At 43.1% G+C, this 25,516-nt stretch overlaps 1 protein-coding gene across 4 annotated transcripts in view; it reads left to right on the top strand.

The window, feature by feature from the left end:
- LOC139762995 (uncharacterized) overlaps positions 1–24,707 on the top strand; it is a 39,327-nt gene extending 14,620 nt beyond the window's left edge. For 2 of the 4 annotated variants that reach the window (XM_071688543.1, XM_071688546.1), the window contains exons 2-5: positions 4,633–4,916; positions 11,186–11,362; positions 16,775–16,862; positions 19,451–24,707. In XM_071688543.1, coding sequence (XP_071544644.1) covers positions 4,678–4,916; positions 11,186–11,362; positions 16,775–16,862; positions 19,451–20,575 — 1,629 coding nt within the window. In that variant the 5' untranslated portion in view covers positions 4,633–4,677 and the 3' untranslated portion in view covers positions 20,576–24,707. The remainder of the gene's footprint in view (positions 1–4,632; positions 4,917–11,185; positions 11,363–16,774; positions 16,863–19,450) is intronic. The other 2 variants (XM_071688557.1, XM_071688552.1) reach the window with 1 other exon arrangement.
- The last annotated feature ends 809 nt before the right edge of the window (positions 24,708–25,516 follow it).

The following is a 25,516-nucleotide window of genomic DNA, read 5'->3' as shown; positions in this document are numbered from 1 at the left end:
CGGGTGGAATGATGCCACAGTCTCATGGTAGGAGTTTTGATGGTCGAAACAAGACGTAAAATTTGTAGAATTAGGAGAACAATAGGCGGGACAAAGGAAAAGTGAAGTGGATGCGGGACAGACCTTGAGCCAATGATATCATTGTTAGGGACTCATGGTCAAGGCGCCCAACAGCTGTGCTGATGGAGGATTGATTAGCACAGACAGAGATTATAATTGGATATGTAGAAGGAGCTAGCGAGAACATTATCAGACAAGTGGGTCTCAGATAGAAGTGATACAAAGCAGATGGCGTTCAATAGACGAGAGATTACAGGAGAAACCCGAATGCTGGTTTAGTGAAAGAAAAAGAAGAAGGTTTATCAGAGAGGGAAAGACTACTGGCAAATAGCAAAAAAACTTTTAGGTATACGTATACAAAAATATATGGCTAGCTATTCATATCTTACTATAGGCCAAAACTAGAATATGCTTCTCTGGTTTGGTCACTGCACCTAAAGAAAAACAAAGAGCTCACAGGGAAGGTCCAGAGGAGGGCAACAAAGCTGGTGTCAGAATGAAGAGAACTTGATACAAAGAAAGGTTGAAGGCTTGAAATCTACCGACTTTGGAAAGATAAGTGAGAGGGGTGACCTAATCACAAGAAACAAACAAACAAAAAAAAAATGTAAAGAAATACTTCTTTATTATATTAATGAAGGAAGAATAGAACAGAATAATGAGAACATGGTTAATGCTGACAGCATATATAGATTTCAGAGGTTAGATGATAGTAGAGAATGTTCAAGAGATGGCGCCACACTAGTGTGAAACTCCGTTCCCGTACAGTACAAATTAGTAACTACAAATAGGTATGATACGCAACATTGATACTTGGAGTTATGCATCACGTACACAGGAAGAAGCGCACCGCAAGTCATGAAAGATCCTTATTGACAATGATTAACTGTTATCTAACATGCAAAAAAAAACTATCCACACACGCAACCCATCCAATACTCACTTTCCAACCACACAAGCAAACAACTCAAGCACGCGTTCCGCCCAGGAGCAATGTAGTATACACGTGCCCTACCCATATGCGCGTCTGACCAAGTCACCATGTACGCCCCAAATCCCACACACGTATGTAGAGTACCTATTGATCACATCGTTCTCGACGCTACCAAAGGCGAGTGGCATGATAAAAAAAATTCTAATTGACACTTAACAGTTATGTACAGTTGATAAAAATTCTCGGTATCTAAGAATATTATTTACTTTAGTAAATATCACATTTTAATGATACAGTAAAGGTAAAGATGGTGGTAAAGTTAAGTGTGTCATCAGCTTTATATAAACTCTGAAGAGGACAGTGTTCAGGGAATACCCAAGGGTCTGATAATCAATGCATCTATGCTACAACTATCGCTACCGGAGTTAACACCGAAGACAAGAAGCTCTGAGGTGTCACTAGCGATACTGCCATCCAAGTCAATGATAAATGATAACAGTGGTAGAAGAACATAAGTTAATATGAGTGTTTACAGCGCACGATTCTATCCAAATAAGTACATACTTCTATAACATCAGATAGAAAGAAACTTGTAAAGAGAACATAGGCCCACTGAAATTAAAACCAGACATAGCCACAACGATAAAGCAAAATGTACCATAACGAGGTTAGATAGAAAAAAAAGTTATCTGCCCTCTACAATCAAATACTATTCACCAAGTCGTAATCTCTGATGATATGGTACAGTGTAAGAGACATGTGAGGTTACGCACTGAAAAAGGTATGGCAATGACTATTGTAACACAGTACTTGATATGAACAACAATGAACAAATACAACATTAGACAGTAAAGATACAGTGACTACAGCACCGAATAATAATCACAGAGAATGAAGCACTGAATAAATGTATGATTCTAGTTGAGCGATATCAGTGGAAGCAGTGCCAAGACAAGAGATCTAAGAAAAATCCAGATCTTGAACTTTGGCTAGCAGTTTCACTCTGTGAAAGATTATAATCGCTAAGATAATAGTCTGAAAAAAGTTTTTGCTAGACGACTACTTGACTCTGGATAGAAAGGAAGGATTCACTGGTTATGAGGTGAGCAACGTTCGTGAAGAAGCCTAGCTCATTTCACATTAAGAACTGAGGAGAGCAACGCAAACACCTAGGCCTAGTATAATTTAACATATACGGAGAATTAAGGCGAGCAACGCCATTAACGAAGCTTAGGTGGCTTATATCGAGAATTCTCCAGCGGGTGGGGACAAAAGTCATCACTAGTAATCACTGAACCTGTTGTAACAGCATGATGTAGCTGGAGCCACTAAAAGTAACAACATACGTGGCGTAACCGTGATAAGATGTTGATAACACTACAATTTTTCAAGGTGGTGTTAAATGTAGCGTCGGTGATGAAGACAGGGCATTAATGCTGTATAGACAAGATGGTCTGGGAGGCGAGAGGGAAGACATGACAAGTGAAATTGAGACTCGAGGGATTGTGTTTACTGCCCGAGAACTTACCCCATCTGCCGACAGGGCGCATGTCGCTCGTTCAGAAAAAGATGGGAGACGAGCACAGTACATTAGATGATAAACATCACATGTAGGGTTACATTATAAGACAATGGGACCATTAAGATACATAACATAAACTTCCTCCGGCTCGCTCCTGGGGAATCCGAACTGGGAGGACCTAGGTATCCAGGCTTTCCACAAGCTTACGTCTGCTGCAGCTACGTCTGGGTGACTGGGGAGGGGGTCGGATGGGGGGAAATGGTCCTTATGCTCGCTTCCCACACGGGCTCTTGTCGTTCCCCTTATTGCTGGCGTAGGAAGAGGAGGCAGGCGGGTTTGGGATGATATCGGCGACGGGTTGTTAGTTTCTCGAACATACTCTACCGCTGTGGAGTTTAATGTGGTAGTCCCGGTGGCGACGGTATTGACTCTGCTGTGTCTCAAATATTCTTGACGGGATCTGGGAGGTGGACAGGTATAGTACTCCTCCGTCTTCTGCTGCAGTGTGAGTTGTCGTGCATCAGCTCGTCCGCTGCATCCTGCGAAGCGAAGGAGCGGCGGTGTGCTGATATGGCTGTTGGCAGCGGGTGACCCAGGAGGACCTGAGCGGGTGACCGGCCGTTTGGGTGAGGGTTGTTGCGTATCTCCATCAGTCCTCGGTCGAAGTTTTCATCATCCAGACAGCCATTACTTGATGATAAGGGGCTTCGTCTGCTTCACACAGGCCTCAGCATGACGGTTGGCTTGCGGGTAATGAGGTCATGAGACGTGGCGAGTCGCGCCCCAACGCTTGAGAAAGGCACGAAATTCGGAGGTGAAGAACTGAGGTCCACCGTCCGTGCGGAGACGGACAGTTACGCCCACAGTAACGAAGATGCGGATGTGGTTTCCCTTCCGTGCTGACCAACTTGTGGTCATCGAGACAGACCATCGGCGTATAGCAGGAATTCCTTTCCTGCGTGGGAGAACAGGTCAGCGGAGACGTCCTGGAAAGGTCTGGATGCAGGCGGGTCACACATCATCGTTGGCTCCTTTACCTGGAATGGCTGGAGGGTCTAGTACGTATCACATGCCCGCACGGCGTTCACGATGTCACTCGTGTTGCCAGGCCACCACATCCTCTGCCGGGCGCGGCGCTTTGTGGTCTCTATACCTCGGTGAGAGTCGTGAAGGCGGGAAAGAACGCTGCAGCGAAATGCGGCAGGGATGATAAGCCGGACGCAGCGGAGAACGAGACCTTCGTCAGTAGCCAGGCTATCTCGTATTTTCCACAAGTCTCGCAGCGCTGCTGGTACTCTTTTTTCCTGTCCGTGGGAAAACTTAATGGGTGTGTGGAGCTGACGGTAGGCGTCGTCCTTGGCAGCGGCTGTACGTATCTCCTGGATGTTGGGGTCAGGGAAGTGATCGGGGGGCTGCAAAGACAAGTCCACTGCTCTGGCCATCATGCAGCTACGTCAGGTGACTTCCGTCTCTGCCTCCAGGTCTGTTACCTACAGTTGCTCGGAAGAAAGTGCGTCGGGGATTGCGTGCTCTTTCCCCTTACGCAACACTGTCGTGAAGGAAAACTGCGTCGCCTTCCCCTTCGTCGCTGGAGACGTGGGTTCTCCACAGCGTCCAGTGTGCAGTCGTTCAAAATGGGCACCAAAGGCTTGTGATCGATGAGGAGATCGATTTGTGGTAGATCCAGCAGATTCAAGCGGCACTATTTCATGGCCCACACAGCCGCCACGAGTTTTGACTCCTCGATGTCATATTTTGTCTTCACACTTTTTAGCTCTCTCAACCACACATCTCTCTTACCCTTTCATTACTTACTCGATCAAACCACCTCACACCACATATTGTCCTCAAACATTTAATTTTCAGCAACTCCACCCTCCTCCCCACAACACTGTATATTCTCCATGCCTCGCAACCATATAATATTATTGGAACTACAGTACTATTTCTTCAAACATATCCTTCTTTGCCATCCGAGATATCGTTTTCTCTTTCCACACATTCATCATCGCTCATCGCTAAATTAGATTTGCCTTACTGCTAAATATAAATCACACATCAAATTACCAACTGTGACCGAACAGAATTATAATCGTGAGTTTATACACTGTTGCAGCAGAGGAAGTTGTGTGAGTTTGCGCGCTCACCGTGTGTGTAGACTATGATCGGGTCCCTACACTTCCGGGCAAGTGCCTTCCTGAAACCTACCACGGCGTTTCTCAAGCATGTGGTGCCCCGTCTCCAACAGGGTGGAGGCCTCTCTCGTCTTGCCTTGTCTACAGTTACTCAAGACTACAGACAGCGGCCTTTCCTTCACCCTCATCTCCCGACTACACCCTCTCCTTCCCAAAGAAAGGGATGTGTCCACTTTCTGCCGAACAAAAGCTTCAGCAGCACCAGGTAAGCACACAGTATTCCTTTTGATTGAACACGAGAAACGTGAAGCAATATAAGGTGATTCGCAAATTAGAAAGGGTGGGATGAAGAAGTAAAGTTATCAGTGAAAGAGAAAAGAGGCGTTTGGACGATACTTACAAGAAGACAGTGCAAATGACTTGGAGATGTATAAGAGAAAGCGGCAGGAGGTCAAGAGGAAGGAGCAAGGGTTGAAAAAGAGGGCAAATGAGAGTTGGGGGTGAGAGAGTATCATTAAACTTTAGTCAGAATTAAAGATGTTTTGGAAGAAGGCGAATAACGCGCGGAAGACGAGAGATCAAATGGGAACATCGGTGAAGGGGGCAAGGGAGGAAGTGATAAAGGTAGTGATGGAGTGAGTATTTTGAATGATTTTTGAATGTGTTTGATGATAGACTGACAAATGTTGGGAATTTTGGTTCGGGTGGTGTGCGAAGCGAGAGAGTCAGGCAGAGTGCATTGTTTAACAGAGAGGAGGTGGTGAAAGCCTTGCAGATGAAATCCGGCAAGGGGGTGACTGTGTTGTTGACTGGTTGGTAAGAATATTCATTGTATGTATGGATCTTGGTGAAGTGCGTGAGGACTGGCGGAATGCATGCACGGTGCCATTGTACAAAGGCAAAGGGGATAAAGGTGAGTGTTCAAACTACAGAGATGTAAGTTTGTTGAGTATTCCTGGAAAACTGTATGACAATTTATTGATTGAGGGGGTGAAAGCATGTACAGAGCATCAGACTGTGGTTTCAAAAGTGGTAGAGGATGTGTGGATCAGGTATTTACTTCGAAGAATGTATGAGAGAAATACTCAGAAAAACAAATGGATTTGTATGTAGCATTCATAGATCTGGGGAAGGTAAATGATAAGGTTGATAGGGATGCTTTGCGGAAAGTCTTAAGAATATATGACGTGGTAGGTAAGCTGCTAGAAGCAGTGAGAAGTTTTTTTTATTAAGGATGTAAGGCATGTGTACGAGTAGAGAGGAAAGTGATTGGTTCTCAGTGAAGGGTGGTCTGCGGCAGGGGTGTGTGAAGTCCCCATGGTTGTTTAATTTGTTTATGGATGTATAGGGAAGTGATTGCAAGAGTTTTGGAGACAGGGGCGAGTATGCAGCCTGTTGGGCATAATAGGGCCTGTTAATGGTCAATTGTTGTTCGCCGAAGATACATCACTGGTGGCTAATTCACTGAGAAACGGCCTAAGTTTGTGACTGAGTTTGGAAAAGTGAATGAAAGGAGAAAGCTGAAAGTAAATGTGAATAAGAGCAAGATTATTATGTTCTGCAGGGTTGTGGGACAAGTTATTTGGGATGTAAGTTTGAATGTAGAAAAATTGGAAGAAGTGAAATATTTTAGATATCTGGGAATGGGCTTGGCAGCGAATGGAACCATGGAAGCAGAAATGAGCCATAGGGTGGGAGAGGGGGCAAAGGTTCTGGGAGCGATGAATTATGTGCGGAAAGAGAGAACGTTATTTCGCAGACCAAAAATGGGCGTGTTTAAAGGAATAGTAGCTCCAACAATTTTATATGGTTGCGAGGCATGGGCTATATATAGGGTGTACGGAGGAGGTTGGATGTGTTGGAAATGAAATGTCTGAGGACAATATGTGGTGTGAGGTGGTTTACTCGATTAAGTAATGAAAGGGTAAGAGGGATGTGTGGTAATAAAAAGAGTGTGGTTGAGAGAGCAGAAGAGGGTGTGTTGAAATGGTTTGCCTATATGGAACGAATGAGTGAGGAAAGGTTGACAAAGTGGATATATGTGTCAGAGGTGTAGTGAGCAAGGAGAAGCTGGCGACCAATTTGGAGGTGGAAGGATGAAGTGTAAAAGATTTTGAGCGATCGGGGCCTGACCGTGCAGGAGGGTGACAGACGTGCACGGAATAGAGTGAAATGGGATGATTTGGTATACTGGGGTCGACGTGCTGTCAATGGACTGAACCAGGGCATGTGAAACGTCCCGGGTAAACCATGGAAAGGGCTGTGGGGCATGGATGTGGATAGGGAGCTGTGGTTTCGGTGCAATACACATGACATCTAGAGTGAGTGTGAGCAGATATGGCCTTTTTTTTCGTCTGTTTCCTGGCGCTACCTCGGTGCCGCAGGGAGTGGCGATGCTGTTTCCTGAGGGGCGGGGTGGCGCCAGCATTGGATGAAGGCGAGCAAGTATGAATATGAACAAGTGTTTATATGTATGTGCATAATATATATATATATATATATATATATATATATATATATATATATATATATATATATATGTGTGTGTGTGTGTGTGTGTGTGTGTGTGTGGTGTGCAAAGTGAGAGGGTTAGGGAAAATGAGTTGGTAAACAGAGAAGAGGTAGTAAAAGCTTTGCGGAAGATGAAAGCCGGCAAGGCAGCAGGTTTGGATGGTATTGCAGTGGAATTTATTAAAAAAGGGGGTGACTGTATTGTTGACTGGTTGGTAAGGTTATTTAATGTATGTATGACTCACGGTGAGGTGCCTGAGGATTGGCGGAATGCGTGCATAGTGCCATTGTACAAAGGCAAAGGGGATAAGAGTGAGTGCTCAAAATACAGAGGTATAAGTTTGTTGAGTATTCCTGGTAAATTATATGGGAGAGTATTGATTGAGAGGGTGAAAGCATGTACAGAGCATCAGATTGGGGAAGAGCAGTGTGGTTTCAGAAGTGGTAGAGGATGTGTGGATCAGGTGTTTGCTTTGAAGAATGTATGTGAGAAATACTTAGAAAAGCAAATGGATTTGTATGTAGCATTTATGGATCTGGAGAAGGCATATGATAGAGTTGATAGAGATGCTCTGTGGAAGGTATTAAGAATATATGGTGTGGGAGGCAAGTTGTTAGAAGCAGTGAAAAGTTTTTATCGAGGATGTAAGGCATGTGTACGTGTAGGAAGAGAGGAAAGTGATTGTTTCTCAGTGAATGTAGGTTTGCGGCAGGGGTGTGTGATGTCTCCATGGTTGTTTAATTTGTTTATGGATGGGGTTGTTAGGGAGGTGAATGCAAGAGTTTTGGAAAGAGGGGCAAGTATGAAGTCTGTTGGGGATGAGAGAGCTTGGGAAGTGAGTCAGTTGTTGTTCGCTGATGATACAGCGCTAGTGGCTGATTCATGTGAGAAACTGCAGAAGCTGGTGACTGAGTTTGGTAAAGTGTGTGGAAGAAGAAAGTTAAGAGTAAATGTGAATAAGAGCAAGGTTATTAGGTACAGTAGGGTTGAGGGTCAAGTCAATTGGGAGGTGAGTTTGAATGGAGAAAAACTGGAGGAAGTGAAGTGTTTTAGATATCTGGGAGTGGATCTGGCAGCGGATGGAACCATGGAAGCGGAAGTGGATCATAGGGTGGGGGAGGGGGCGAAAATTCTGGGAGCCTTGAAGAATGTGTGGAAGTCGAGAACATTATCTCGGAAAGCAAAAATGGGTATGTTTGAAGGAATAGTGGTTCCAACAATGTTGTATGGTTGCGAGGCGTGGGCTATGGATAGAGTTGTGCGCAGGAGGATGGATGTGCTGGAAATGAGATGTTTGAGGACAATGTGTGGTGTGAGGTGGTTTGATCGAGTAAGTAACGTAAGGGTAAGAGAGATGTGTGGAAATAAAAAGAGCGTGGTTGAGAGAGCAGAAGAGGGTGTTTTGAAATGGTTTGGGCACATGGAGAGAATGAGTGAGGAAAGATTGACCAAGAGGATATATGTGTCGGAGGTGGAGGGAACGAGGAGAAGAGGGAGACCAAATTGGAGGTGGAAAGATGGAGTGAAAAAGATTTTGTGTGATCGGGGCCTGAACATGCAGGAGGGTGAAAGGCGTGCATGGAATAGAGTGAATTGGAGCGATGTGGTATACCGGGGTTGACGTGCTGTCAGTGGATTGAATCAAGGCATGTGAAGCGTCTGGGGTAAACCATGGAAAGCTGTGTAGGTATGTATATTTTGCGTGTGTGGACGTATGTATATACATGTGTATAGGGGTGGGTTGGGCCATTTCTTTCGTCTGTTTCCTTGCGCTACCTCGCAAACGCGGGAGACAGCGACAAAGCAAAAAAAAAAAAAAAAAAAAGAAATATGTGTGTGTGTGTGTGTGTGTGTGTGTGTGTGTGTGTGTGTGTGTGTGTGTGTGGGTGTGTGTGTGTGTGTATACCGAAAAACCACAGCTCACCATCCACATTCATGCCCTACTGACCTTTCCGTGGTTTATCCCTGACGCTTCACGTATCCTGATTCAGTCCATTGAGAAGCACGTCGACCCCATTACAAAAAAATCGTTCTAATTCACTGTTCTACCACCCTCCTGGACGTTCAGGCCCCTATCGCTCAAAATCTTTTCCATTTCATATGTCTATCTCTAATTTGGACTCTCAGTTCAACATGTTCCCTCCACATATGACAGATAAATCCTCTTTGTCATTCTCTCCATATGTCCAAACCATATGAGCACACCCTCTTCAGCTCTCTTATCCTCACTCTTTTTATTACCACACCTCTCTCTAACCTTTCTTTACTTATTCCATCAAACCACCTCAAATCACATAATGTGCTCACAGTTCATTTCTAACACCTCCATCCTCATCTGCACAGTATTATCTATTGTTGGAACTACTATATCTTCAAACGTACCCATTTTTGCCGTCTCAGACAACGTTTTTCTCTTTCCACGCATTTTTCAACGCTTCCAGAACCTTCGCCCCCTCGCCTATCCTATGACACATCCGCTCCCATGGTTTCGATCGCTGCCACGTCCACTCTCAGCTATTTAAAACACTTAACTTGTCCAAATTTTCTCTATTCAAACTTACATCCCAACTAAGGCGTCCCTCAGCCCTGCTGAACTTAGTAATCTTGCTTTTTTTCGTATTCCTTCTCAACTTTCTCCTTTCACATTCTTCCAAACTCAGTCACAAACTTTTGCAGTCTTTAAATCGAATCTGCCACGGGAGCTGTATAATCAGCAAACAACAAATGATTCACTTCCCAGGACCTATCATCCCTAGCAAACTGCTTACTCGTCCTTCTCTCCCAAACCTTCTCATTTATCTCCCTTTCCACCTCATCCAGAAACAGTTTGAACAACCACGGAAACATCACACACCCCTCACACAGACTAACCTTCACTTGGAACCATCAACACTCCACTTTCATTTCTTCCTACACGTACACAATCCTTACACTTTTGATAAGATCTTCTCTGCTTCTAACAGTTAATCATCCACACCACATATACTTAAGGCCTTCCAAAAGGCATCTCTATCGACCGTCATACGCCTTCTCCGGATTCATAAATGCCACATACAACTCCATCTGATTCTCTAAATATTTCTCACACGCATTCTTTAAAGCAAATGCCTGATCCACACATCCTCTACCACTTCTGAAACCAAACTGGCTCTCTCCAGTCTGATGCTCTGCAATTGCCTTCACCCTCTCAATCAATACCCTCTTACACAACCTACCAGGTAAACTCAACAAACTTATATCTCTGTAGTCGAAAACTACACAACTCTCCTCTCCTTTGACGGTTCTGTAATTCCAACTCTCGACTCAATGAACATACTTGCTATTACTGTAACATCCACTCTTTCTTGGAAACCCCATATTATAGGAATAGCTAAGTCTGCCTCTAAGAAACTGGGTGTCCTGTTTAGATGTCGAAACTTCTCTTCTGAACAGTTGCTCCGTTTGTACAAGGGGTTGATTTGTCTAAGTATGGAGCAGTGCTCTGACATCTGGGGTGGTTCGAGCTCGTATCCTTACTTGACAGAACTGAGTCGAAAACGGTCCAACTTATAAACTGTCCCAGGCTAACTTGCAAACTTGACCCGCGATGTTGGTTCACTTTCCCTCTTTTGTACTATGGTATCACTTTGGTTTTTCCTCCCGAGAGCTGGCTGCTTGTGTACCCCCATCACTAGCTAGACCACGCAATACTCGGCTAACTCCTGCGTCACACGATTACTGAGTGGCCATCTGCAACTCAGGTTGGGCCGTTGTGAACATGTTTCTTTCCCTACACGTCGAAGATTTGGAACTCTCTACCTTCTCATGTCTTTCCCACTAACTATGACCTGGCACATTTCAAAAGACAGGTCTTTGACTACCTCCAAAATTCGTGAATACTTTCCCTTGTCATTTCTTTTTCCGCTTCATAATCCTCTCTGTATTTCAATTATGGTCCGGCCTTCATGTGGACTTCTGTCCGTGACTGGAGCCTTCAACATAAAATGAATAATGTCACTACAATTATGGCTTTCTTTTCGCAGCAATAACAATGACGGAAGCGATGAAGTTATACTCCACTTCCCCGCTGGTAGTACCATCCACAGACTAGCATCTGCAGCCAAATACAACACATTGAACTTTGGGACAAAAATAGTTATCAACTGTACTCAACATCTGTCAGAGAGAGACATTGAAGAGTTGTTATGCCACTTGAACAAGTGAGTTTTCCATGGTTCCTAATTGTTATGTGTTGTCGTAATGCTTTGTTTTCTTTTGTATGTTTGTTTGCGTGACTGCTGTGTGTTGCCCCAACTCCTAACCTTGTATATATGTATCGTGTCTTTCCTCATATATATATATATATATATATATATATATATATATATATATATATATTATTATACTTTGTCGCTGTCTCCCGCGTTAGCGAGGTAGCGCAAGGAAACAGACGAAACAATGGCCCAACCCTCCCACATACACATGCATATACATACACGCCCACACACGCACATATACATACCTATACATTTCAATGTATACATACATATATATACACTGATAAACACATACATACACATGTACATATTCATACTTGCTGCCCTATGCTATTCCCGTCGCCACCCCGCCACATATGAAATGACACCCCCCTCCCCCCGCATGTGCGCGAGGTAGCGCTAGGAAAAGACAACAAAGGCCACATTCGTTCACACTCAGTCTCTAACTGTCATGTATAATGACAGCTCCCTTTCCACATCCAGGCCCCACAGAACTTTCCATGGTTTACCCCAGACACTTCACATGCCCTGGTTCAATCCATTGACAGCACGTCGACCCTGGTATACCACATCGTTCCAATTCACTCTATTCCTTACACGTCTTTCACCCTCCTGCATGTTCAGGCCCCAATCGCTCAAAATCTTTTTCACTCTATTTTTCCATCTCCAATTTGGTTTCCCACTTCTCAATCCCTCCACCTCTGACACATATATCCTCTTCGTCAATCTTTCCTCACTCATTCTCTCCATGTGACCAAACCATTTCAAAACACCCTCTTCTGCTCTCTCAACTACACTCTTTTTATTACCACACATCTCTCTTACCCTTTCATTACTTACTCGATCTAACCACCTCACACCACATATTGTCCTCAAACATCTCATTTCCAACACATACTTCCTCCTCCGCACAACCCTATCTATAGCCCGCGCTTCGCAACATATCACATTGTTGGAACCACTATTCCTTCAAACATACCCATTTTTGCTTTCCGAGATAATGTTCTCGACTTCCACACATTCTTCAACGCTTCCAGAACCTTCGCCCCCTTCCCCACCCTGTGACTCACCCCCGCTTCCATGGTTCCATCCACTGTTAAATCCACTCCCAGATATCTAAAACACTTCAGTTCCTCCAGTTTTTCTCCATTCAAACTTACCTCCCAACTGACTTACCCCTTAACCCTACTGTACCTAATAAACTTGCTCTTATTCACATTTACTCTCAGCTTTCTTCTTTCACACACTTTACCAAACTCATTTACCAGCTTCTGCAGTTTCTCACCCAAATTAGCCACCAGCGCTGTATCATCACCGAACAACAACTGACTCCCTTCCAAGCTCTCTCATCCACAACAGACTGCATACTTGCCCCTCTTTCCAAAACTCTTGCATTCACCTCCCTAACAACCCCATCCATAAGCAAACTAAACAACCATGGACACATCACGCACCCCTGCCGCAAACGACATCAACTGGCAACCAATCACTTTCCTCTCTTCCTACTCGTAAACATGCCTTACATCCTCGATAAAAACTTTTCACTGCTTCTAGCAACTTGCCTCCCACACCATATATTCTTAATACCTTCCACAGAGCATCTCTATCAACTCTATCATATGCCTTCTCCAGATCTAAAATGCTACAGAGAAATCCATTTGTTTTTCTAAGTTTTTCTCACATACATTCTTCATAGCAAACACCTGATCCACACATCCTCTACCACTTCTGAAACTACACTGCTCTTCCCTAATCTAATGCTCTGTACATGCCTTCACCCTCTCAGTCAATACCCTTCTATACAATTTTTCAGGAATACTCTACAAACATATACCTCTGTAATTTGAACACTCACCTTTATCCCCTTTGCCGTTGTACAATGGCTCTATGCATGCATTTCGCCAATCCTCAGGTACTTCACCATGAGCCATACATACATTGAATATCCTCAAAAACCAGTCAACAACACATATATTCCTATGAGTCCACGGGAAAATGAAACACGATAAGTTCCCAAGTGCACTTTCGTGTAATAATCACATCATCAGGGGAGATACAAGAAAGAAATATATCAGTCAGTTGATATACAACAAAGAGACGTAGTTAGGACGCCATTTGGTAAACAAGTGACTTCCCGAATGTAGATCGGGTGCGTTCGAGTCTTGCAACAAGCGTATCATAAACTTATGTGGACAAGAAGGGGAACTGTTTGCAAATTCTCTCAACAATAAAGGTATCCAATTTGTATAGACCTTCACCAATATTAATGTTACAATTATTTGTGTATTTGATTATATAAGATTCAATATTTCTCTTGGTACAGCAGTTAAGAGTTGCTAACTGAAATCGCATTACTCCAGTCAATGCAATGATCAGGATTTTTAACATGTCCTGTTTTAATACTATATCTATGTTGCTTAAGTCTAACTGAAAGTTCCATACCAGTCTGCCCAACATAAAACTTATCAGTTTCTACAAGGCACTCTATAGATGCATCGTGCAGAACTTTCCGGTAAGTTCCTGATTGATATTCTATACAATATTATTGTTGCCGAAGGCAACACTTACATTAAAGGATTTAAGCAACATGGGAACTTATCGAGCCTGATGGATTTGACCAGTTGCTTACCAACGTGAGCCGAAGGGTATTCGAGTCCATAGTATTCGAAGTAATTTTTTTTTTATAAAGGGCGATCATAGCCCAGCGATATCACTCCCGCCTGCCACGCAGGGGTCCCGGGTTCGATCCTAGCTGTTGTGTTATATGGAAGTGCGCGTTCATATGCACTATATTCGTATATGTATACCCCCGTACTGTACAGTTAGGCTCTGTAAAATGCTATCTGGTGGTTGTGGGATTTGACAAATGGAGACCCCGTTGCTCACCAACGTGAGACGAAGGGTGTTCGAGTACGTAGTATTCGAATAGTCATTTCTATGTATGTAGCGATCATAGCTTAGCCACTCCCGCCTGCCACGCAGGGGTCCTGGGTTCGATCCTGGCTGTTGGAGGTGTATATATATATCGTTATATAGATCATAGTCAACATTGTTTCAAAGTTACATATTGGTTGAGTTATACATTATGTATTTAATGGTGACTATTATGTGACATAAAGTTACATATTGGTTGAGTTTTAGTAGTATAATGTTATACATTATGTATTCAATAGTGACTATTATGTGATATAAAGTTACATATTGGTTGAAGTGTAGTAGCATTGTTTTGACATACATATTATGTATTTAGTGAAATATTAAGTGGTGAATATTTTCACCTCTGTTGCATTACAGCAATACTGTGGTTGTCATGCACACGACTATGGAAAAATTTAACTAAATGCTTGATTAGCTGTGCACTTGTTCATGGACTGTTGATGACATTCAAAGAAGTGGGTGTAGGACAATTCTTGTACGAGCACTGGTTGGTACAAGGTGATTGTAGCGACGAACGTCGGTCAGGCGATCGGTTGTGATCAGCTGGGTGGGTCACAACTTTGGTCAGCTAAGTGGGTCACAACTTTTGTCATCAGCTGGGTGGGTCACAACCCCTGTGGTCAGCTGGATGGGTTACAACTCCTGTGGTCAACTGGGTGGGTCACAACTCATGTGGTCAGCTGGGTGGGTCACAACAACTGTGATCAGCTGGGTGGGTCACAGTTCCTGTGGTCAGATGGGTAGGTCACAACTCCTGTGGTCAGGTGGGTGGGTTGCAACCCCTGTGGTCAGCTGGGTGGGTCACAACTCCAGCGGTCAGCTGGGTGGGTCACAATTCCTGTGGTCAGTTGGGTGGGTCACACCGTGGTCATCTAGGTAGGTCACAACTGTGGTCAGCTGGGTGGGTCGCACCGTGGTCAGCTGGATAGGTCACAACTCCTGTGGTCACCTGGGTAGGTCACAACTCCTGTGGTCAGCTGGGTGGGTTACAACTATGGTCAGCTGCGTGGGCCACAACTTCTGTGGTCAGCTGGGTGGGTTGGAACCCCTGTGGTCAGCTTACGTGGCTCACACAGCTCCTATGGACGGAGAGCCGTGATCCGTTATTTACACTAAGGCGACCCGCAGCTCCGACACAACTATCTTCCCTCTCTTGTCCAATAATTAGTTAAACCTAGCGAAACATTATGAGACTCAACTCGTCACAACATAGGGTCGGTTGGTATCCCTGATTAGTTGCAAATTACGGGTTCCCAGTTGGATAATATTTTGAAACTTTCGATCACTTCGTGAATAGGAAACCTGACTGTATGCGTGAGGATGTTTACATTTATTGACGACGTGGTATAGGTACCACACTAATCTTAATTCATGACACTAATGTGTAATGAACTGCAAACGTGATACTATAATTAGCTATCAACCCTTACTAAGCATTTGATGAGTTCATAGATACTGTGGATGTGTACAAACATTGGACGATATAGGGTCTGTTCATAGACCTGACATAAGCTCAATCTACACATGTGTTGGTGATATTAGAATGACCGAAATAGAGCATCAGTATTAACTAAGCACCAGCGAACAGTAAATGGTGAACTGGCAACTTGTTTACAGGTACCTGGTCTGCCACCTGTGCATAATAAGGGTCACAGACACATGTGAAGATTGGCTTAACTTTTCCGTCAAGTTTTCACCAATATCAGGGAATTAGGTGGTACAAGTCTTGGCTTGTACCTAATATGCATATCTTTTTCACAATCAAAACCACTGGAGATAGACACTATTGTGTAAAGATGGTAAGTCTAGTTAGGCGTAATCCAAGTAACAATCTGAGAGAGAGAGAGAGAGAGAGAGAGAGAGAGAGAGAGAGAGAGAGAGAGAGAGAGAGAGAGAGAGAGAGGTTGGAAGAGTAGTGTGTGAGTGTGTGTGTGTGTTTGCGTGGGAAAGTTCAAGGTCGGTACAGAAACAGTTTAATGAAGATAAGGATATGTGAAGAAGCACTTGATTGATAATGGTGTGTGTGTGTGTGTGTGTGTGTGTGTGTGTGTGTGTGTGTGTGTGTGTAACAAGGCTAACCGATAGCCTTGAGAAGCTGGCTTAGTAAATATAAGGGTGGTGTACAGATGGGGTAGTAGTGAAGAGTCTAATGAACCTGGATCCAAACTAGATTCAAAGCAGCCTTCATAAGTCTCGAACCACCTCCCTAAGACCCCCTAGAGGACGAAAACAGTACACCTACAGATCATGCTACAGCTTCAAACCCACTGAACTCCTTCAAGATTAATATCTCACCATAGCGAGTATTTTTCTGCAGAATTGCACACTACCTTTCCTTTGAGAACCATTTCCTAAAACTACATCAGACCTGTCTTTTTAATGGAAGCTCAGAATGATTTCCTTATATCTCTGCGACAGGAAGATCCAATCCCTGAGGACCTGCCTTCGTTACCATAACGATGAACTGTGGGTCTGTGAGCAGAGAGAGCCGAAGTTGGACTTCAAGGTAAAATCTCTTCCCCTGCTTGATACACCCTCTGTTTAATGACTGCCAGTCTGGCATTCTCTCTCATCAAAACTGGTTCACCACACGTCTGGCATTCTCTCTCATCAAAACTTATCGACCAGGTTCACCACACACATATCCAACTCATCCCTCATTGACTTTCCTTTATATTATCTCCCTTCCTTTCCACTTTCTCATTATAAACCTCTTAAACAAACTTTTGTTCTCGTTTCCAGCTTGGGGTGTGAAGAACCCCAGCCTCTAGTAGTTATCGACATTTTTTTCTCTCACTCTTTCCTCTCTGTCTAGAACTTTTTCCAGTCCAAATATCACCAGTTTCGGTCTATCTACTTCTACCTTTCCTGTATTTCTTAGTTTTAGTGTCATCCACATGTTTGATAAATCACTCGATCATGTTTCGCCATTCTCCATATTTCTGTCTTTCTCTAAAATTTATTCATTTATGAATTTATTAACTTTATTTTTTCTAAGAAGCTTTGATTCTGTATACTCTGCACCCTTCTGAACCTTCCATATCCCTGCCTGTAAATTTCCCCAATTGCTCTGTCTCCAACAATGCTTATTACTCTCTCTACAACTTAATTCCCTGTGTAACAGTATTTCAGTATCGCCAGGTCTGTGTTTTAAGGAATCAGTGTCTATGCTCAAGTCTGTTGAACAGCCTCAAAAATTGTTTCTGCTCCCCCTCTCCATCCAGTATGAACAGTTGTTTCTGTGCTCTGTATTGTGGTCATTTCCTTTTGTCGAAGTCTTTAGGATATCCAGAAAAGGCCCTTCTGCCCTTTATCTTTTCTTTCTTCACTATTCATACGTCTCATCTTCTGTCCTCTGGTTACATAGCTTCTGAATCCCCACAGATATAATCTGCGTTCAGGCCCTCTGAATATATTATTCTAATTCTCTCATTTCTTCTTTCGTCTGGAGACACTTTTCATAATTCTTTGACGATTCCTCAGTTTCTTTATTTCCTCCTCCAACAGATATTTTTTGGTCTAGCTTCTCAATATCTCTAACTAATTTCCTCAGCCTTGTGGTCTCAGCTGTTTCACCCTTTATTTCTCCATTGACCTTCAGTCCTTTATAAGACCCATAAAACCCTCTTCCCTTAGCCTCCTTCATATACATCTAATCACAGTTGTTTGACCATGATACTTTCGCTTGTCTGAATCAGTTTCTAGATAGAGATCAGTCAAAATTCTTACTTAGTTTGGTTGTGTGTACTGGATAAGTTTAGCTTAGCCTAGTCCTTATGGGCTGTGTGTGCTGGATATGTTTGGCTTAACCTGGTATACGACTGGATGCACTTTTTTCCCTTACTTTTTCCTTAAGAACACCTATCTACCGGACTCTTGCAACACTAAAGGTCTCAATTTGTTCTCCCAGTTGAGAGAGAGAGGAAAAATCTAATAGTGAATCATTTTGGGGGATTAAAATAGTACCTATTCAGAATAATGGAAAGAAGAAAGGTTTCGAAACAAACTGGCAGGTACATCAGCTGGAAAAGCGACCACTTAGTGGCTATTTATTTCGTCACTCCTCTTTAGTATTACTCCTGTAAACCCATTCATTGACTTTATGCCACTTCCTCTCATTACCACCTGCTTGAATATTCTTTATGACAGCAGTCATGTCAGATTCTAAGTTTATTAAACTTGGCAACATTCATGAACATTCAGTTTCAATTTGAACTATCTGATCCTCCTAACCTCACTACTGCTTTGCTCTTGTCTCTGCCAAAGTGAAGTGATAGACGCTGATACACACTATACCTCCGCTCACAGTCATGGGTAATACACACTTACCACTCCTCTCACGGTACGCTCACGCTCAGCAACGGTTACCTTAGTCCACTCTTGTCGCAGGCTGTCTAGATGTGTCAGTGTATTTGGCAGTGGGAGAAGATGGATTTTTCTTAGTCTGAGTTGGCTATGATCCCCATAGCCCTGGACGAAGAGGAGGAAGGAAGAAACAAACAAAACAGGAAAGGGAGAGCTTGGCTATCTCCATCCAGTTTTGGAGGAGAGGAAATCTGAGGAGGAACTTCACACTCTCTATCCTCATCTGACTGATGATGACTGCCACTTCCTTCATAATCCCACATGGTTGGTTTCTTAGGGTATGATGATAAGGAAGGACGGAGAGACAGCCTCCCACCTCACTGATGTTCGGGCCAAGACTGGAGCGAGACCGCTGGGTAATGCACACTGTCGCTCTCGCTCCGGTCACGGGTCGCTCCCTCTCCGCTCAAAATATCTTTTGGATGACTGTTGCTTGCGCGTGATGGGAGCTACAGCGAACCGTGGGCGGTAGTGTGCATTCCCCCATTGAAATTCATGTAATAAATAATATTTAACCGGAGCAAGAGCGGGACTGGGAGCGGAGCTACAGTGTGCATCATTCGTGGTGTTCCTCTTCTTAACCATGTATTCATGTATCATGTATTATGTGTCTGCACACCTTAGCCTGTGTGTGTGTGTGTGTGTGTGTGTGTGTCTGTGTGTTTTAGGTTTTATTTCAGCAGCTTATCATGACCACTAAGTACAACTTCCCCCCTCCCCCTCTCGCAGGTCGTGACTGGCGACCCGGATGATGAGATGAATAAACTGATAAACACAAAGTTTAACGCAATGGAGGAGCCACTCTGGCGCGTCCGACTGAAATCTTGTAGCCCGGCAGACCCATGCCCAATGCCCGAACTGCGGGACAAGTTCCCTCACCAGTACACAGTAATGTTCACCTTCTTTCATGGAAGCAACGACGGTATCGTAGCCTTAATGGCCATCATTACGTTTGTGAAACTTATCGAGAATCTCATCACGGGAGTTCCCATCGACGGCGACCAGCTGGGGAAGATCGTCAGTCATCCAAGAGAGATTGAGGAAACGGTGAGGCGAGAGCTTGAGAAGGATCCCCAGAGAATTGAACACTTGCGAAGAGAACTGACAGACAGTCACTTCCATTGCCTTCTTGCTGAAGCCTTTGAGGCTCCGGAAGTGTCCCACCCAAAGACGGAATTCATGTACGGCCTACTGGACGTCACCACATTTGACCGGTTCATCAAGAAGTGTCTGAATGCTGGCGTAACCATCAACTCAGCCTTCACGTGTGCAATCAACACGGCTTTAGTGGAGCTGGTGCGGGAGGCGGGAGTGGTGCGAGACACGTACAGCGTAACCAGTCGTCACGCCGTAGACGAACGTCGCTACTGGAAGGGCTCCATTAGGGACTTGGGTTGCCATGTGGCCAACATGTCACATTCCATAATAACGCCCCACAACAGCCGAAAAATATTCTGGGAATATGCAAAGACGTTTGACGTGGAGTTTCGGGAGAAACTTCGGAGCAAATATCATTTCCAGGAGAGGATAGTGCGATCCATGCGCTTTCCAAAAGATTTCTCATACGACGCCTATTACTCTTCTCTGTCTCCTATGTTGTGTGACTACACTTTCACTAATCTATACACGAATGAGTTTACTGTCGTCGGGATGTATGACCACGTACAGATATCCGATCTAAGGCCTTATACTACTGTAGACCATAGCGATTATTCCGGTCTTCACAGCATGGGCTGTGTGCGTGACCGTATTTACTACGATATAGCTTACTCCACGGCTCGCATGACTCGAGACACTGTGCAAAAATTCCATGATGCCGTAGTCAATGTTTTCGAAGACTTGGCAAATCAGTAGACAACAGGTGGTTGCTTGGCTAATGGAAGGGTTTAACCACTAAAGGTGAAATACTACGACCACTGCACTGTACAGTAGAGAGGACTGGTGTTCCTCCTCCTCCAGCTGATGATCTGAAGTTAAGGTACGATAATCATTACCCACCAGTTATGACGGTCATCATAGACTATCTCTTCGCGTGATATGGGTCGTGTTCTTTGATCTTTGGCAGTCAATTGATACTTCGGATATTAGGATAGTGATCAAATTATTTCGTTACGATACTTTCTTATTCATAATTAACACAGGACCGATTTTCATGGAAGTCCTGGTGTCACTGAAGATCTTTCTTAGGATACCTGCAGCCTAAGGCTACACTACTTTCAGTATTAAGGTAATGTAACCCCCTTTGGAGTGAAAATTTCTTTGATGAGACTGTTCTCTCAGCGATGCAGCTTCGAGGTGTAAGCTCGAGCAGGCAGAGTCAAATAACATTTTGTACTATATAAGTATATGCTTGTATATGTATAGTAGTGAAGGTACGTGTATATATATATATATATATATATATATATATATATATATATATATATATATATATATATATATATAATTTTTTTTCTTATACTTTGTCGCTGTCTCCCGCGTTAGCAAGGTAGCGCAAGGAAACACACGAAACAATGGCCCAACCCACACACATACACATGTATATAAATACACGTCCACATACAGACACACATATACAAACCTGTACATTTCAACGTATACATACATACATATATATATGTATGTGAGGTAGCGCTAAGAAAAGACAACAAAGGCCACATTCGTTCACACTCAGTCTCTAGCTGTCATGTACAATGCACCGAAACCACAGCTCCCTTTCCAAATCCAGGCCCCACAAACCTTTCCATGGTTTACCCCAGACGCTTCACATGCCCTGGTTCAATCCGTTCACAGCACGTCGACCCCGGTATACCACATCGCTCCAATTCACTCTATTTCTTGCACGATTTTCTCCCTCCTGCATGTTCAGGCCCCGATCGCTCAAAATCCACCTCCAATTTGGTCTCCCACTTCTCCTCGTTCCCTCCACCTCTGACACATTTATCCTCTCCGTCAATCTTTCCTCACTCATTCTCTCCATGTGACCAAACCATTTCAAAACACCCTTGTTTCCTTGCGCTATCTCGCAGACGCGGGAAACAGCGGTTAAGTATAATAGAATAATGATAACACTAATATAATATATATATATATATATATATATATATATATATATATATATATATATATATATATATATATATATATATATATATATATATATATATATTGTTCCAGAAAGGAATGTTGGAGAAATCTTTTTAATCGCAGGTCCCTTTGAAAAGAAGCATCAAATCAAGCTATGTGTATATTAGGTATGATAAGCGACTGATGGACCTCAACCATCAAGGGTATTTCCTGACGTGACCTGAGATTGACAGGCTAGGTCAAGTAGGACATCCGCCATCCCCTAAGGGTGACCTAAGATCACCTCATCATAACCTTTGGGTGTGTGTGTTCTCCTGTATATATATATATATATATATATATATATATATATATATATATATATATATATATATATTTATATATATATATATATATATATTTTTTTTTTTCTTTTTTTTTTTGCTTTGTCGCTGTCTCCCGCGTTTGCGAGGTAGCGCAAGGAAACAGACGAAAGAAATGGCCCAACCCACCCCCATACACATGTATATACATACGTCCACACACGCAAATATACATACCTACACAGCTTTCCATGGTTTACCCCAGACGCTTCACATGCCTTGATTCAATCCACTGACAGCACGTCAACCCCGGTATACCACATCGCTCCAATTCACTCTATTCCTTGCCCTCCTTTCACCCTCCTGCATGTTCAGGCCCCGATCACACAAAATCTTTTTCACTCCATCTTTCCACCTCCAATTTGGTCTCCCTCTTCTCCTCGTTCCCTCCACCTCCGACACATATATCCTCTTGGTCAATCTTTCCTCACTCATTCTCTCCATGTGACCAAACCATTTCAAAACACCCTCTTCTGCTCTCTCAACCACGCTCTTTTTATTTCCACACATCTCTCTTACCCTTACGTTATTTACTCGATCAAACCACCTCACACCACACATTGTCCTCAAACATCTCATTTCCAGCACATCCATCCTCCTGCGCACAACTCTATCCATAGTCCACGCCTCGCAACCATATAACATTGTTGGAACCACTATTCCTTCAAACATACCCATTTTTGCTTTCCAAGATAATCTTCTCGCCTTCCACACACTTTTCAAAGCTCCCAGAACTTTTGTCCCCTCCCCCACCCTATGATCCACTTCCGCTTCCATGGTTCCATCCGCTGCCAGATCCACTCCCAGATATCTAAAACACTTCACTTCCTCCAGTTTTTCTCCATTCAAACTCACCTCCCAATTGACTTGACCCTCAACCCTACTGTACCTAATAACCTTGCTCTTATTCACATTTACTCTTAACTTTCTTCTTTCACACACTTTACCAAACTCAGTCACCAGCTTCTGTAGTTTCTCACATGAATCAGCCACCAGCGCTGTATCATCAGCGAACAACAACTGACTCACTTCCCAAGCTCTCTCATCCCCAACAGACTTCATACTTGCCCCTCTTTCCAAAACTCTTGCATTCACCTCCCTAACAACCCCATCCATAAACAAATTAAACAACCATGGAGACATCACACACCCCTGCCGCAAACCTACATTCACTGAGAACCAATCACTTTCCTCTCTTCCTACATGTATACATGCCTTACATCCTCGATAAAAACTTTTCACTGCTTCTAACAACTTGCCTCCCACACCATATATTCTTAATACCTTCCACAGAGCATCTCTATCAACTCTATCATATGCCTTCTCCAGATCCATAAATGCTACATACAAATCCATTTGCTTTTCTAAGTATTTCTCACATACATTCTTCAAAGCAAACACCTGATCCACACATCCTCTACCACTTCTGAAACCACACTGCTCTTCCCCAATTTGATGCTCTGTACATGCCTTCACCCTCTCAATCAATACCCTCCCATATAATTTGCCAGGAATACTCAACAAACTTATACCTCTGTAATTTGAGCACTCACTCTTATCCCCTTTGCCTTTGTACAATGGCACTATGCACGCATTCCGCCAATCCTCAGGCACCTCACCATGAGTCATACATACATTAAATAACCTTACCAACCAGTCAACAATACAGTCACCCCCTTTTTTAATAAATTCCACTGCAATACCATCCAAACCTGCTGCCTTGCCGGCTTTCATCTTCCGCAAAGCTTTTACTACCTCTTCTCTGTTTACCAAATCATTTTCCCTAACCCTCGCACTTTGCACACCACCTCGACCAAAACACCCTATATCTGCCACTCTATCATCAAACACATTCAACAAATCTTCAAAATACTCACTCCATCTCCTTCTCACATCACCACTACTTGTTATCACCTCCCCATTTGCGCCCTTCACTGAAGTTCCCATTTGCTCCCTTGTCTTACGCACTTTATTTACCTCCTTCCAGAACATCTTTATATATATATATATATATATATATATATATATATATATATATATATATATATATATATATATATATACACACCAAAACACCACATCTGTAAGATTTCTATCATCTCTCCAGATAAAGTCACAAGAGTTGTTCATATCAGATAAAGCATTCAGGTGAACACACAAGAGGTCATGATAAGGTGATATAAGATAACATGGGTTAGCGGGGGGGGGGGGGGATTAATGTTACGTGGGGTTCTACCTCTACTAGTCTGCCAACTTGAGGTTGAAACGAGATTAGTTAAGTGATATAAAACCAAATAATGTGACGTGGTTCTGATATGCTGATATAGTCTTGTGTTTTAGGTTAGTCCAGTCTGATACCTCTTTGATCTTAAAACTGAATAACTTGTCTCACTCGGCGAGGAAGGACTAGTGTTGAAGAAGAAAACACCAGCACTTCAGCCCTCGTGGAGGTTTATGTAACTTGCAATGAAATTATGTAAAAAAAAAAAGGAAAAAACAAAAAACACAGTAAAATGAATAAACAGCAACAAAAAAAAAGTCTTACATCGTTTGTAATGTTCATTTTTACCTTGATAACCTGATTAGCTTGAATGAATCTGTATTCCTTTGTATGTATCGAAGAGCTTATAAGATCGCAGCCCTTTTGGGAATTTTTAGATGATGAAACGTAAAACATATCAGATATAGGCAATAAGCTCCAATACCCACAATAAAGATTATAGGCCAGTGTCAGGACATAGCCAGAAAAGGAAAAAAGGGATTTTATAATGACACACAACTCAGAAACAACCATAGACACAAGATACTTGTCCTCACATTCAACGAAACTTGCCCCGATAATATTCCAACTCTCAGAAAGCTTGATGGTCTGGTGGTTTTCACATACACCAACACGGAAAAGAGAAAGTACTCAACACATCCCCAGAATGTGACTGGTATTGTCTGTAGAATTCCCTGAGGAGGTTATGAGAGGTCTTATGTTGGTCGAACGGAAATTTGGTAATTTAGAGCTCCGTGGTGTAGTGATTAACGTTGCTGACATAGGGTTCGAACCCCGGCCGCGGCAGTTGGTCCGCGATCAAACAAGTTGTTCATCCTCTCTAAAGGTTGTGATGTACGAGAGAGGCGATACGGTTCCGATCAAGTCCATGAAACCTTATATGTATTGTGATGCATAATTACATTTATACATGTCTAGAAATCTTTATATACATAAAACTGTTTGTAAGTAAATGCATATGAATGCAAGTGGAACATTTATAAACGTCTATAAGGATTACGAGCATTCTTTTATAGCGCATGTGATTTGGCTACAAAATATCAACGAAGGTCCCTTCACAGTTCA

The sequence above is a fragment of the Panulirus ornatus genome, chromosome 3, assembly GCF_036320965.1.
Source record: "Panulirus ornatus isolate Po-2019 chromosome 3, ASM3632096v1, whole genome shotgun sequence".
Lineage (NCBI taxonomy): Eukaryota > Metazoa > Arthropoda > Malacostraca > Decapoda > Palinuridae > Panulirus > Panulirus ornatus.
The sequence above is the reverse complement of the archived record's forward strand: the minus strand, read 5'-3'. Positions and strand labels throughout refer to the sequence as shown.